At 45.7% G+C, this 13,369-nt stretch overlaps 1 protein-coding gene across 1 annotated transcript in view; it reads right to left on the bottom strand.

The window, feature by feature from the left end:
• LOC119385794 (sodium-coupled monocarboxylate transporter 2) overlaps nt 1-12,799 on the bottom strand; it is a 70,596-nt gene extending 57,797 nt beyond the window's left edge. The window contains exons 1-4 of the mRNA XM_037653177.2: nt 12,533-12,799; nt 3,999-4,376; nt 2,046-2,111; nt 8-37 (exon numbers count right to left, since the gene is read on the bottom strand). Of these exons, the coding sequence (XP_037509105.1) occupies nt 8-37; nt 2,046-2,111; nt 3,999-4,367 (465 nt within the window). The 5' untranslated portion in view covers nt 4,368-4,376; nt 12,533-12,799. The remainder of the gene's footprint in view (nt 1-7; nt 38-2,045; nt 2,112-3,998; nt 4,377-12,532) is intronic.
• Between the last annotated feature and the right edge of the window lie 570 nt (nt 12,800-13,369).

The raw sequence follows: 13,369 nt of genomic DNA, 5'->3' as shown, positions 1-13,369 counted from the left end.
CGGCGGCCGCAAATATGCTGACGGCGCCCTGGATTTCCTGAAAAATTAAATATGTAACGCGTGATTCAGAAACATCGAGTGACGTGTGCATCTTATAGACTGCTTGACTACACAAGATGCGGTGTAAGTTATATGCCCTGAATCGTCCACGTTTATTTTGAAACGTTTCCGTTGGCCATGGGCCCAGAATTTCTGCCAACGATAGCTTTACTATTTAGCTTTTCCGAAAAGTTATTACGGGATACATCATAATTTTTACAATGTAGAAGAAAATGTTTTGCCTTCTGCATCTTCAAATGAGCATGTAGCAGGGTTAATTTTTCTTATCCTGTACAGAAAGCTCTTAGTCTAGGCCAGGGGTCTGAAACATGCGGCCCGCGGCTTCGCAAGGAATAAACTTTTGTCACTTTGCTAAATGGTATTCGCGTTATTTTCTTGCCTATTGCGACTAAGAACGCTTTGTTCGGAGGAGCTACAGCGACGGGACTCCATGGTCTCAAGCATTTTTTTCCCTGAGGCGCCATATGTGGTCACTTTGTGTTGAAACATCACCGTAGAACGAGAAAATCTATTTCAGAATTTTAGTCATTATACGTCAAACCCCCTTTTGGTTCAAATACCCAAGCACTGTCCCCACTAAATTTCGGAACCGCGGCCCGCTTGTTGAGATGAGTTCGAGACCCCTGCAATATAGGCAGTACCTGGCGGAAGCCTATGAATTCTTGTTTCGACAGATCGGGTAATCTTAATCGGAATATCAAATTCCATTCTAGGATCCCTTTTCTATATTTGAAAGTTCTTCGCACCGTTTGCGGACGAAGTTTTTTTTGGATATTCGACCACGTAGTTTAACAAACATCGCGCACTGTCGCTCGCCGCGAGAGGTAGTATGGAGATGAATCAGTCTCTCGATGCGCTGCATGTGCCATGCGATCAGGTGTGACATTTCCTTCGATGTCACAGTGATTTCTTGGAATCCATTGGAAAATTATATCGTGACGTAAATCTTTCGCTAGGGCGTATGTCTTCCGAATTTCATATGACAATGTGTTCTCTGTTTTTTCTAAGCTAAAATATTTTACACATAGTAATGAGGCTTGCGAGAAAAAGGTCCTCACTGTCGACATCTACTGGGAGCATGAAGCAGAGAGCGTAGCGTAAATTTCTGCCGTTGTGGACGTTGTGAAGCGGCAGAGCCTAAAATGCCAGCTTAGAAGTAATCAGAAGCTTTTGCTTATCCATAATGCTGCTTTTGAAATTGTTCATTTACGTTATAGGTATCATAAAAGCAAACGAAAACAGTTGATTGAAAATATCGCATAGTGAGCGCTGCAGCTTAGGTTTTTTTTTTTCATTAGATTTTGCGGCCATAGGTGCTTCGCAAGACTGACGCAATGCATAAACCAGCAGGTTTAATTAAAAAAGCTTATATAATAACGAAAAATAGGCATTTAATGCTCTTTCAGTAGAGGTAGACCATAGCGACCGACAAAAATTATACATATACACATGAGTTTAAAGATCCTTGCTTTCGCACACTTGGATACACACAAACCTGAACGCATCGCGATGCTATTTTGATATATCGAAGCTGGAACAACCAAAAAGAGACAATTTACGTTGTCCAAGAAACGATAAAATTACCCGCGCAAATCTTAAAGCTCCCATACAGCACGATATGACACGTACACGCGTTACTACGCATTGCGAGCAGAAACACGCCAGTCCGCGAGTAATATTGTGCTTTCAATAATACGCGTGTCCATGAATTAAGTGATCCATCTATAGTCGGGTACAACTTTAGAAAAAAGGAGAGGCCCCGCCCATATGACCGAAGCGCGGCAGCCGATTGCCTCCGCGGCAAAGAAATAGTCCCGCTTCTTCTCCTTGAGCGGAGGCACCGGCCGTCCGGCTCGTGACGTCAGTCTAGAGCGCGCGCCCATTGGTGGAAGCGCGTGTGCATCCGCCTTTGAGGTGCAAATGCCGCTTTTTTCTAAAGTTGTACCCGACTATAAGTACAAAATCAGCATGAGTGTGGCACGTACAGTGAGGAAGAAGTAGACGACGCAGGCAGCGATTCCGACATGGTTGCCGAAGCGCATCCGGATGTACTGGAAAATAAATTTAAAAAAGCAGAGGTATGAAGTCTGCCCTTACATTGTATACTGAACTACAGTTTAGGAAATAGGGATACTGAAGCTCCGGGGAAGTATAGAAAGCAGCAGCATCAGCGTGTAGGTATCGCTATAGCGTGCGGCGCTTTATTCAACCACAATCCTCAAGACACGTTTTTGTTATTTCGTAACTGTTGTCCCCCCCCCCCCCCCCCCAAAAAAAAAAAAAAGAAGTAAAGAAGCAGCAAACGACAACAGGTAGAATGTCATTCTTGACCCAGATGCGGCCGACACCTTTACACCAACAGTTAAACAGCACGTAACTTGGCATGAGAGTAGTACTTTCCTGCCCTCTGTTTGAACACAGCGTCACCAGGTAACAATCCCAATGGTGTTCTGGTATCCATTAAACAACATATCTATATAGAAGACAAGATAAATATGATTTCAATGACGAACTTCGTTACTTTTCTACGCTCGCGCGAAGCAGTCGGCCGCAACACGATATATAAACGTATTCACCGAGATACTATAGCGCACTGTAGCTGAGCTATCATCCCGCAGGAGGCAACGCCGTCGCCACATTTTAGAGCGCAGCTCTAAAAGGTGGCGACGGCGTTGACGGCGTTGCGCAAGACGGGCGCCTCTAAAAGAGGCGCCCGTGTTGCGTTGAGCGGCGTCGCCGTCGCCGTCGGTGGAGTAACAGACAGACATGAAAAAATAAAATGAGAAAATAACACCCAGGATGGAATGGGATTTAAACCCGGGCCCCTGCGTCGCAGTCGTATTCTACCACAGAGTCACGCTGGTGCTTGAAGCTCATTTGCAAAATGACCCTATGCAGGCGTCACGTCGGGCAAGGAATCGCGTTAACCTATGTAATTTAGCGTGGCAGAAGTGTAAAATAACAACCAGTCATCGCACGATGGTACTTGCGCAACGAGTGTGTGGTTTAATGCTTCCCACCCACTAAAACGCACTCAGCCATAATTCTTCATCGTCATCAGCCACATGGAGCATCAACAAAGTGCACATAATACCTTGCAGATCTGTAGCGGGTACCTCGCTTATCCGCAGAAAGACGAATAATGGCGTAATGGGTGCTGTCCTACTTCACAAAAATTTTATTTATGGCGTAGTCGATACCTTGCGGAAAGCCAAAACTTCAAACACAGTTGGCCTTGCCCCAACACGAAGCTGCGCTCGGAATTCGCATTAGGCAGTATCGTAACGTCGGTGAATTTCTTGTCGATATCGGCGCTTGCTCAGTGAAATGAATACACGTCCTGCGCTTTGCTGTGAGCAATTTGGGCCAGGAAGGAAGGAACAGGAGAGAGAGAGAGAGAGAGAGGAACGGCGGGAACGTTAACCGGTCTACCAAAACTGGTATGCTATCCTACACTGGGGGAAGAGGATAGGGATGTTTGAAAATTAGATATAGAGAGAAAGAAGGAGAGGGGAAGCACACGCGCACATAGTCACACTCCTCACAGTCACAATATCGCCATTATAGTCTGTAACCGCCGGCGACAGTCTGTTGCCTTCAAGAATTTTAGCAACGTTTTCCTTTGCATTCATCCGCAGTGACTGCTGAGGACGACATTCTAAAATGGTCGTTGCCGACATCGGTCTGTAGTCAAGGCGAGCTATTTCGTGTTGATGAAACGCGCTGACTACAAAGAAATGACGACAAGTCATCCTCTAATGTTCACGTTTTGCATTAACGGGGCAGAAGCGCGTTCCCATTAGGCGTGAAAGGCACCCAGGTATTTGTTCATCGGTGACTGGCACTCAGCCACGTTGTCATTATTTTGAGACTTCCTTTGGTTTATCACATTCCCCGTAGCTTTCATACCATAGCTTTACATCGTTTCTACGGTGTACCTGATAAACGGAGGTGACTCCGAGCCGTCGCACCAGAGGGATGACCACGTACGCGATGAAGGGCAGGAGAACGAGCACGGGAATGGAGCCCCACAGCAGGTGCATTCCGTACGCGTAGAAGTGGGACGTGAAGCCCAGCAGTCCCGTGGCGGTCACCATGGAAGCGAGTACGGATAGTGCCAGGGGCAGCATCCCCATGCTTCGTCCTCCGAGGAACTCTTCGTCCGCCATGCTCCCGCGGAGGACAGTTCGATCGGACGGTTTGCGGCGACACTTGCCCAACGCAAAGTACAGGCCCGTGACGAGGCTGGCCGCCACGAACACGCCGAACACGGCGTACTCAACGTCCTGGTGCACGTCTGGAGTCATATCTGGTCTCTGTATACAGCAACAAAAAAAGGGGGAAAATTATGCTCAGCTTCAACTGACAGCGCCGCAATGGCTGATTAAGCAGTGGAGCTGGTGGCATCATGCAGTAAGAGAGAGATAATGAAACGAGAGAAAGGCAGGGAGGTCAACCAGAATTGTAGCATCCGCTTTGCTACCCTGCACTGAGGGGAGGGGGAAAGAAAGATGGAAAAGAAAGTGGAGAGAAGAGCAGGCGCGCGATAAAACAAACAAAGAAACAAACAAAAGGAAGGCGCAGAGCGGGAGTGCTACAGCCTATTCAATATGGCACTGCCACGCAAAACGTTCAGTAAGGCCTCAATTGATTTCCGGTGCGACGACAGTTCGGGTCAACATTCTAGCACTGACTGTTCCGACAGGGGTCGGTCGTCAAGGCGGGCCAACACAGCAGCCTGTGCGCGCTGTAGCGACGCGAGGCGGACATTCCAGAACAAATGCGAGGCCTCATCTTTTCCAGGGTGATTAACAGACGGTCTTCCTCTCCGCACCACCTGCTTGGTGGTAGTGGTTCTTGAAGAAGGGAAAAAGGCACCTAATTTCTGTCTGCCTATAGGCGACACGGCGCAGTGCCTTGTAGGGGTGGGGGTAAGGAGGGAATAAAAGAAAAGTAGGAAGAAATAGTGAAAGAAGTGATAGGGGGACATCCATCCAACGAAGAGAAAAGAGGACAGGAAAGATGGGGGAGACGGTCACGGGAGTTCAGGGACGGGACCACGAAACACAGCCAGAGGCACGGTGCACAACATCGACGAAGCGGCGGAGGCCCCGTCGATGAGCGGCGCACGGCATAGCAGGCGAGGGGACCGTCACGGGGCGCCGATGAGCGAGAGGTACGAGGAGAAATCCAGGACATCGCGGCCGGCACGTCCGTCTTGCTTGAAATCCAGCGAGCGAATCTCTCCACCTGTTTCGCCTTTGCTCTCCTGCTTTCTACCCAAGCTTCACCCTCTCCCCGTCGCTACTCTTTCTCTACACTAGGCTCCCCTCTCACCCACTTAGCTTTACCCATGCACTCTCTCTTCAGGCTTCGCTCTCGCAGCTGGGCCAGAAAGTGCGGACGACGGATCCCCAGGGATTCACCTCTACCTTTCAAGCAGCTCCGACGTTAAGATCTGTAGAGAATTCAATCATCGGACTGGCATTGAATTGCTGGACTGGCAATATTCATAATCGGAGTGGCATTGACACTGTCTCCGAAAATTGGCAGCTCGTGTATCTTTTAAAGAGGGTTCTCGACGTTAATGCGATTAGCGATATATCATGATGGACGTGTAATTTTTGACGATAGGCGTTATTTATAATATGAAGATTATTATGAAGTCCGGCACATATTCAGTGTCAAAACACAGTCAAGTTGTTTTCGAGCAACGGTTGCCTCAGTGCAGCATCCTGAGGCACTAACCATCAGGACGTGGTTACCATCATTACCCGCTAACTTGTGTCACCTAGTGACACAAGTTAGCGGGTAAGCGGTCGGATATTCAGATAAGGTGATCCTGTGAGGTAGGTTGAATATCCTAATAACTCTAATCGCATTAGTGTCGGCATTAAAAATTGATCAGGCAAAGTGCTCTCGTACATTATGTTCGGCGCATGGTGGAGGCATCCAGGTGATAAAAATTAATCTGGAGACAGGGCGCGTCCCGCAGGACACCATTAAAGTTATTTCAATCAATCAATCAATCAATCAATCAATCAATCAATCAATCAATCAATCAATCAATCAATCAATCAATCAATCAATCAATCAATCAATCAATCAATCAATGTCACTTAACCCACTATACTGTTCCGGGGTATTCTAGTACATCGGTAACTAACATAATGCATCGCTAACGTGTATTGTGTATATAATTTATCATGCTATAAGTACTTATTATGCCATTAAATATTACAAATTAATTGCCATTGCTAATGATATGATGTCTAATCGAATTTTACTTACGGAAATGTTACAATTAGTTTGTGTTCGCATTGTTACAAACCGCCAAAGCGCACTGCTCTGCACGTTATATCACCCAGCAAGTGCGCCACCATCATGGTGAACTGCATGGTAATCTTAATTTTCTCGTCTTGGAGTTTCCATGCTTACTGTTACTTCCTTAAGGTGAATCGCCTGGAAACAAAATGGGCTCAGTTATCAACCGCTGTTGTTGCTGCATTCACGAAAATCCGATCCCCTTAATTTAACACGTTTTGCACTTTGATCAGTAATTACGCGATATGACTAACTAAACTAGACCGGTATTAGTGAGTCTGTCCAGAATAGTCCAGCTCGCTTCATCCTTTCAAATTATGCCCGGAGAACCAACGCTTCTTTATTGAAATCAGGCTTTGTATTCATTAACCTAAAGCTTAGAAACAAATATCCTTGTCTTTGCCGTTTCCCCGAAATTCCTTTTAGAATACGCTTACTTAAAACGAGAAGTTTTTTTCAGGAGCTTCCTGTATGTCATCCAGCATTAATCAACGCTTTAACGTCCTCATCTTTTCTGATATGCCTTTTTTTCCCGATAATTGTCCGCGGAAGGGAATCATCGAACGATACCACCTTCACTTTTGCATCCCCCCCCCCCCCGCACCATTTTGTTCTCTGAGGGTACTGAAGTAAAAGTAAAATTACATGTATAAAAGTGAGCAGCCACACTGTCAGCTTCTCGTGAACATTCCCTGAGTCATACCCAGTCCCAGTAGATGACCCAGGGACTGTAGGCTAGCGCCCCAGTTCCATTGAGTCATGTTTGCATGAACTTCTGTGATTCCAGTGAACTGTTCGAATTTAATGTCACAGCGTGCACGCGATGAGTCACTTCCCAGGAAAAAAAAAAAAACTCGGAACGTTTGTTCAAATGGAAATTACTGGAAAACTTTTTTTTTATTTCTCCCTGGCTTACGGGCACGCTTGGCGATAGGCACGAAAAATTTTCAGGAGCCTATCTAACAAAAATGCTGAAACAGGGACCGCGGGGCGTTCGCTTTTCTAGGAAAAATAAAAGATCTCCTCTGCGTTCCAACCTTGTGCCTTGAAATGTCACTGACGACGCGCCTATAGAGGATTTGAGCGTGTGATATTCATCAGTTATTGTGTTGGTGTCGAGACAATTTGGACCTTGAGGTCATGGCTGCTACACAGAATCATATATCCATTGTAAGCCAATGTGTTCTGACTCGTACTTCGAGACATTTTGCCCACAGGTTCAAACACTTTCTGTATTTATCTTTTTTTAACTTTGCTTATTATTATTTAAAACGTGTTTTATTTATAGCAAAACTGTATATAGATAAGATTTAATGGATTATTCGTGTTCGTATGTCAACTATAAAGAAAGGTCAGCGAGGGCAGATCCCGGGAAAAGGGCAGTACCGGGCAGACCGGTGGTTGATGTCAATTGTTCTCCGCCCTTAAAAATAATAATTAATAATGATAACGGCGCAGTTGAATGGTGCTTGTGCTTCAGAATACGCTTTCCCAGTTCGGTGCGACGTCACTGCTTTTACCTATATAAAAGCAGCGGGTGCCATATGCTTCGAAATGCGCTACCCCTTAAAATGAACATATGTGCCCTTTCATTCTGTTTAATAATAACATCTGGGGTTTAACGTCCCAAAACTACGATATGATTGTGAGGGACGCCGGAAATTTCGACCACCTGCAGGGTTCCTTAACGTGCACCTAAATCTAAGTACGCGGGCCTCAAGCATTTTAGCCTCTATCGAAAATGCTGTGTGATGCGGTACAGCTTCGTCGCTCATCCACCTACGCGAACTCGCATGGCTCCTAAATTTTGTCATTGTTTCTTTGTAGACAATCTAGAAAACACAGATCCATTGCTTCCGAGAAATCGCGGTCACGTCTTCAATGTTTCTTTTTCAAAAGAACCACTGCCAAGAATTTCTTTTTTTTATTTCGTTTCATTTTAGCTATTACCCAATGAATAGGGACTAATAGTACGTTATAAGCCTTAAGTAGATCGGTGAGCCGTCACTGTACTCATAATTGTTTCCAACTTGACAATTAAGTATCGCCAGAACACCTGCTAGAATTTCGGAGTTTCAACGTGGGCAGCAATTTATTAAAATGCAATTAGAAAATTTGGTGTTATCCATTCTTTTGTCAGCTGTACAATTATTAACAATGTTTTCATATTATTTCATTACTCTGAGTCGCCTATAAATGATGTAACATTTCTGATACTCCCCTTACGCAATGCCCTTTGTGTACCTGTAAGGTGCTTTAAATAAATAAACAAATTATACATTTCCGTTTATAAGTTACATGTAGCTTGTATCCCTTCGAGCAATCTGCCACAGCCAATCATGAAGCAAAAAAATTCTTACAGTAAAAGAAAAAGGCGCATGGCATAAAGCAAACATACGGAGAAACCAGGGAAGACCGGAAAGATTAGCTCTAAATATTAACTGAATTGTAGAGGCAATAGGAACGCTTAATCGTTTAGAGGGAAGAAACGAACTACGTGGAGGAGAATGGACAAAATACAGGCGCTTGTCTTTCGTCCGTTCGTCGTACACGTTGTCCGTTTGTTCGCACTCTACTCTCCACCATCACTGTGTACCAACTAGCCCAAACCGCCACCCTACTAAGACAATTGGAAAAAGGCAGAAGTGGATGGAAAACACGACTTGCCACGTACGCAGGGATCTGTGTAGCTTGTGGTGTTTGCTGGACGATCACAACGGACTCCCTGTGACCGGCCGCAAAGGGCGCAGGCTTCATTAATCACTTTATTTATGCACACAATAACAATAAGCCTTGAGAAAGAATGGTAGTAGAGGACAAAAGTCATGTTTACACTACATTTCCCAATCATTACTCTCCTTAATCAATTGAGAGCGCGCGCGAGTGTGTGTGTGTGAGTGTGTGTGTGTGTGTGTGTGTGTGTGTGTGTGTGTGTGTGTGTGTGTGTGTGTGTGTGTGTGTGTGTGTGTGTGTGTGTGTGTGTGTGTGTGTGTGTGTGTGTGTGTGTGTGTGTGTGTGTGTGTGTGTGTGTGTGTGTGTGTGTGTGTGTGTGTGTGTGTGTGTGTGTGTGTGTTTCATTCGCGCTATTTCCGAAAGGTCGCTTACGGTGGAAAAAGCGGAAACAGGAACTTCGAGCAACTTAAATGCCAGAGACCCGCAAACGTTGAATGATTTCGAAAGATGAAGTACACATCCCCCCTGGAATCTGTCTAACCAGCTAAGAACGTCGCTTTTTAACTCTTGTCCATCCACACAGTTCTTAAACACACATACAGTTCTTATAGTTCTTATACAGTTCTTACAGTTCTTACAGTTCTTACAGTTCTTACAGTTCTTACTATTCTATACAGTCATACAGTTCTTATACAAACATACGGTTCTTATAGGGCCTTGTACATTGGAGTTTTCAAAATACCGGCTGCTTCAGCTTTCATAAGACGCAAGACAGCACGTTCCGTCGCTAACCGTCATTCTGTCATACCGCCGCAAAAACAAAACAAAGCACAGGCATTGGTATGTAGACCCCGTCATACCTACTTCTACACGCTTCAAGAAAACCGTAGACAAAAGAAATGGTAATAAAAAAGGATGAGTCATTCTGACGTTTTCCTGCGGGTTTAAAACCTGAATGCAAATGAGGCCACTGACTTTACCAACACGCTGTATGATCTGCACAATGCATACCCGCCAACGCCGAAAGCTAAGACAATTTTGATTTCATTTGTTTTTTTGTATTTCGTTAGTTTGCCCTAAGGAACAAATACACTTTACACAACATTGTGCGGCTGTGTTTCCTCCATAAAGTCCAGGAGGGACCTATGATGCAGACCGTATATCCACTGCTGTAAGTCAGGTGGCCTGGTGTGCTGAAGTCCCGCACGCCGCAGGTGGCGTCGTAGAGCCGCTTGAAGCCGAGGGCATGTCCGTAAAAAATGGTATTTAATTAACCCAACTTGACATCCAGAGAGAAAGAGAGTATGTAGCGTACACGGTAAGCCATTGACGTTGTCATTGAGGTAGGCCGTAGATCTTTTACCTACCTGGAATGGGGAAGCTGTGCGCGCGTATCACGGTGGAGTGATGTTCCGGACGTCGAACGGTCGTCAGTATCCAGAATATGCCAGGGGCAGGGGAAGCCTCTCGATATGCTCAAGCAAAGGCGTTATCCCTATCTCGCGTCCACACCTTCGCAACTTTAGTTCCACGGCAAGGTACAAGCGCGCCGAAGTGATTGCAAGAGCGCGAGCTCCGCCGACCTTTGCCACGCGAGCGGACGCAATGCAGAAAGCGAAGGATCTAGCGGGGATAATGCCGCAACGTAGGTGCTGCCGCTCTTATCGGCGTTGTATCATAGCATGCGACCGAGTATATATAATGTCGGTACGTAAACAGTCGATGTAACGTTACGCCCTTTTAGCCTGCTGTCTTGTTATCGGTCCGTGCTCTCGAAGTTGGGAACCTCACATTGATTGATAAAACGATAGCTGGACGAAGACGACCTAAATGCTTTGCTCCACTGCACAATAGAGATGATTGATAGCCACTCATCTTGAAGCAAGCGATAATGCGTTGAAACCTTTCAGGAGTTACGGATGCTTTCATCCAATCTTGGTGTACTTACACGTCGCTCTTGCTGGGAGAAAGGAAATGGTCTTGTTAAGTTTCGCCAGCGTTTGCTCTGCCTGAACTCTTTATTATTATTTGGTTTTGTTATTGCTGCTTGAAAAGTTCGGAGAAACATACAAAAATACTACGTAGAAGTGGCCGAATGACTGCGCTGTTCTTACTTATCGTGAACAAGAAGTTTTCATCGATATTACAGGCTACATTGTATACTCATTTATCTTTCATTCCCCTTACCCCTTCGATCCACAGCACAGGGTAGCCAGCCGGTCTAAAAACCGGCTAACTTCCCTGTCTTTCCGCTTGTTTCTTCCTTCCTTCCTTCCTTCCTTCCTTCATTCCACAGTGTCCAAGCGCTTACACTAACGTATTCCGCACCGAGGCGATCCGTTATACTTTACGCGCGTACAGCCCGATAACATACGTCTAATTTCGGAGTCAAACACTTCAAGCCCCGCGAACTTACTCCCGTGCATTATACCGCATTTGAGCTTGTAAGACACTATAATCACTCCGAAATACTCATTAATGTGACCTATGCTTTTATCGCCAGATATGCAAATCGTGTAAGCGTTCCTCAAAGTGGGCCATGGAGAGAATTGGGAAAGGGGGAGAGATTAACCCCTCTTTTAATGAGGCACCGACTCGGCACAATGGGCCCTTCGACGACAAACCATTAGCCTCGACCGAGGTGCCATCATACGGGATTTAGTGATCCAAGCTATATCTGAGCACGTCTCTTCTCCCACCACATCTACATTGTGTTCCTTGACAATAAGATACTTAACCTTTTGATCTCGGTTCAATTAATCAATCAATCAATCAATTTACAAAGAGGTTGCGAGTGGAACTCAGGTGAATGGCAGAGCCGTGCGCTTGTCTTCGCGTGAACATTGAAGCAGTCGCTCGACGCTCGATAATACGACACGAAGAGAGAGAAGAAAGCGCGTTTGTGCAAGGACAGCGAAGACTGAGCGAATAAAGCGTGTCATCCTAAGAATTCCTTCCCAATAGATATACCCTACAAGTTCACTCAACGAATACAATAAGTAATTAGCATTATTCGCAGTAGCGTAATTAAACAATTAAAGTTAGCCGAGACAAGGACCACCTTTTGAATAATTCATCTCTGAGATAACAGAATTATGCTATATCTGTCGCGCACCACAGTATTTTTCGATAAAGTTTTAATAATAATTGTTGGGGTTCAACGTCCCGTAACCGCGATTATGATTATGAGGGACGCCGTAGTGGTGGGCTCCGGAAATTTCGACCACCTGGGGTTCTTTAACGGGCACCGACCTAAATCTTTAACGGGCACCGGGCCTCAAACATTTCCGCCTCCATCGAAAATGCGGCCGCCGCGGCCGGGATTCGATCCGGCGACCATCGGGTCTGCAGTCAAGCACCATAACCACTAGACCACTGTGGCGGGTGATAAAAGTTTTTCATCCATCCATATCTGCCACTGGTGATATAAAGAAATATAGAAAAAAATAAGACCTTGGATAAGCGTACTACTTACGTCCGAATGTCGTTCCAAGTCGTCGGCGTCACCCACACACTGCAGATGTTGGCGAAGCGCTCAGTTTATGCCACGCAATTTATTCCAGTGCGTACTGTATCTGGGACTAATTACAATAACGAGACGCTGCTCATCCAGCTCCGTGAACAAGCAGTCCAGTGAACGACAGGTGCTAGCAGCAGCACAATGTATAGCGCATCAAGAACGTTCACCGCATGGGCATGCATAGCATGCCGTTCTTCCTCCCGAACGCTGCAGCGAAACCAGCACGCCGAGGTTGGCCGTTTGTGGTACGTGTACAAACGTCTCATTTACAGAGGCTTTGATTTCTTAATCGTCACGTTCGTGCACATGTCGCATTCCTGCGGCGCGCTGGTGTCACTGAACTCCCGACGTCTTGACGTCAGAAGCGTTTGCGCGCTCACCGTAAGTGGAGTTACTGTTCAAAAGGACACACTGTAAAGTCACTGTACGTTTGTACATAGCCTCGAACCGTAACTTGAACCGTAATTAGAGTAGCTGGAAAACACTCAAAGTACCGCAAAGTTGGAATAAAACGGCCGGTGGCCATTTTACTTCCATGCCGCGGTGGTAACTGCGTTGACAGGGGATCTCTGACAAGCTCATTGTCGATTTTAACGTGAAAGTCTTAGGAGAGGCCTTGAAAACGACACTCTTCGCATTTTCACTTCTTCACCCACGCACTAACAAAACAGGGCCAGGGATAACAAGTTCGTTGTAGGAAGTTCGCGCCAAGAATAATTGATTTACTAAGGATTTAGGTTCTCATTGGGAAATGAGTGCCATATAATGACGATAGCATAACCTTTTAGTTAT

Source organism: Rhipicephalus sanguineus, chromosome 3 (assembly GCF_013339695.2).
Source record: "Rhipicephalus sanguineus isolate Rsan-2018 chromosome 3, BIME_Rsan_1.4, whole genome shotgun sequence".
Classification (NCBI taxonomy): domain Eukaryota; kingdom Metazoa; phylum Arthropoda; class Arachnida; order Ixodida; family Ixodidae; genus Rhipicephalus; species Rhipicephalus sanguineus.
Note: the sequence above shows the minus strand (reverse complement) of the source record. Positions and strands in the feature narration are given on the sequence as shown.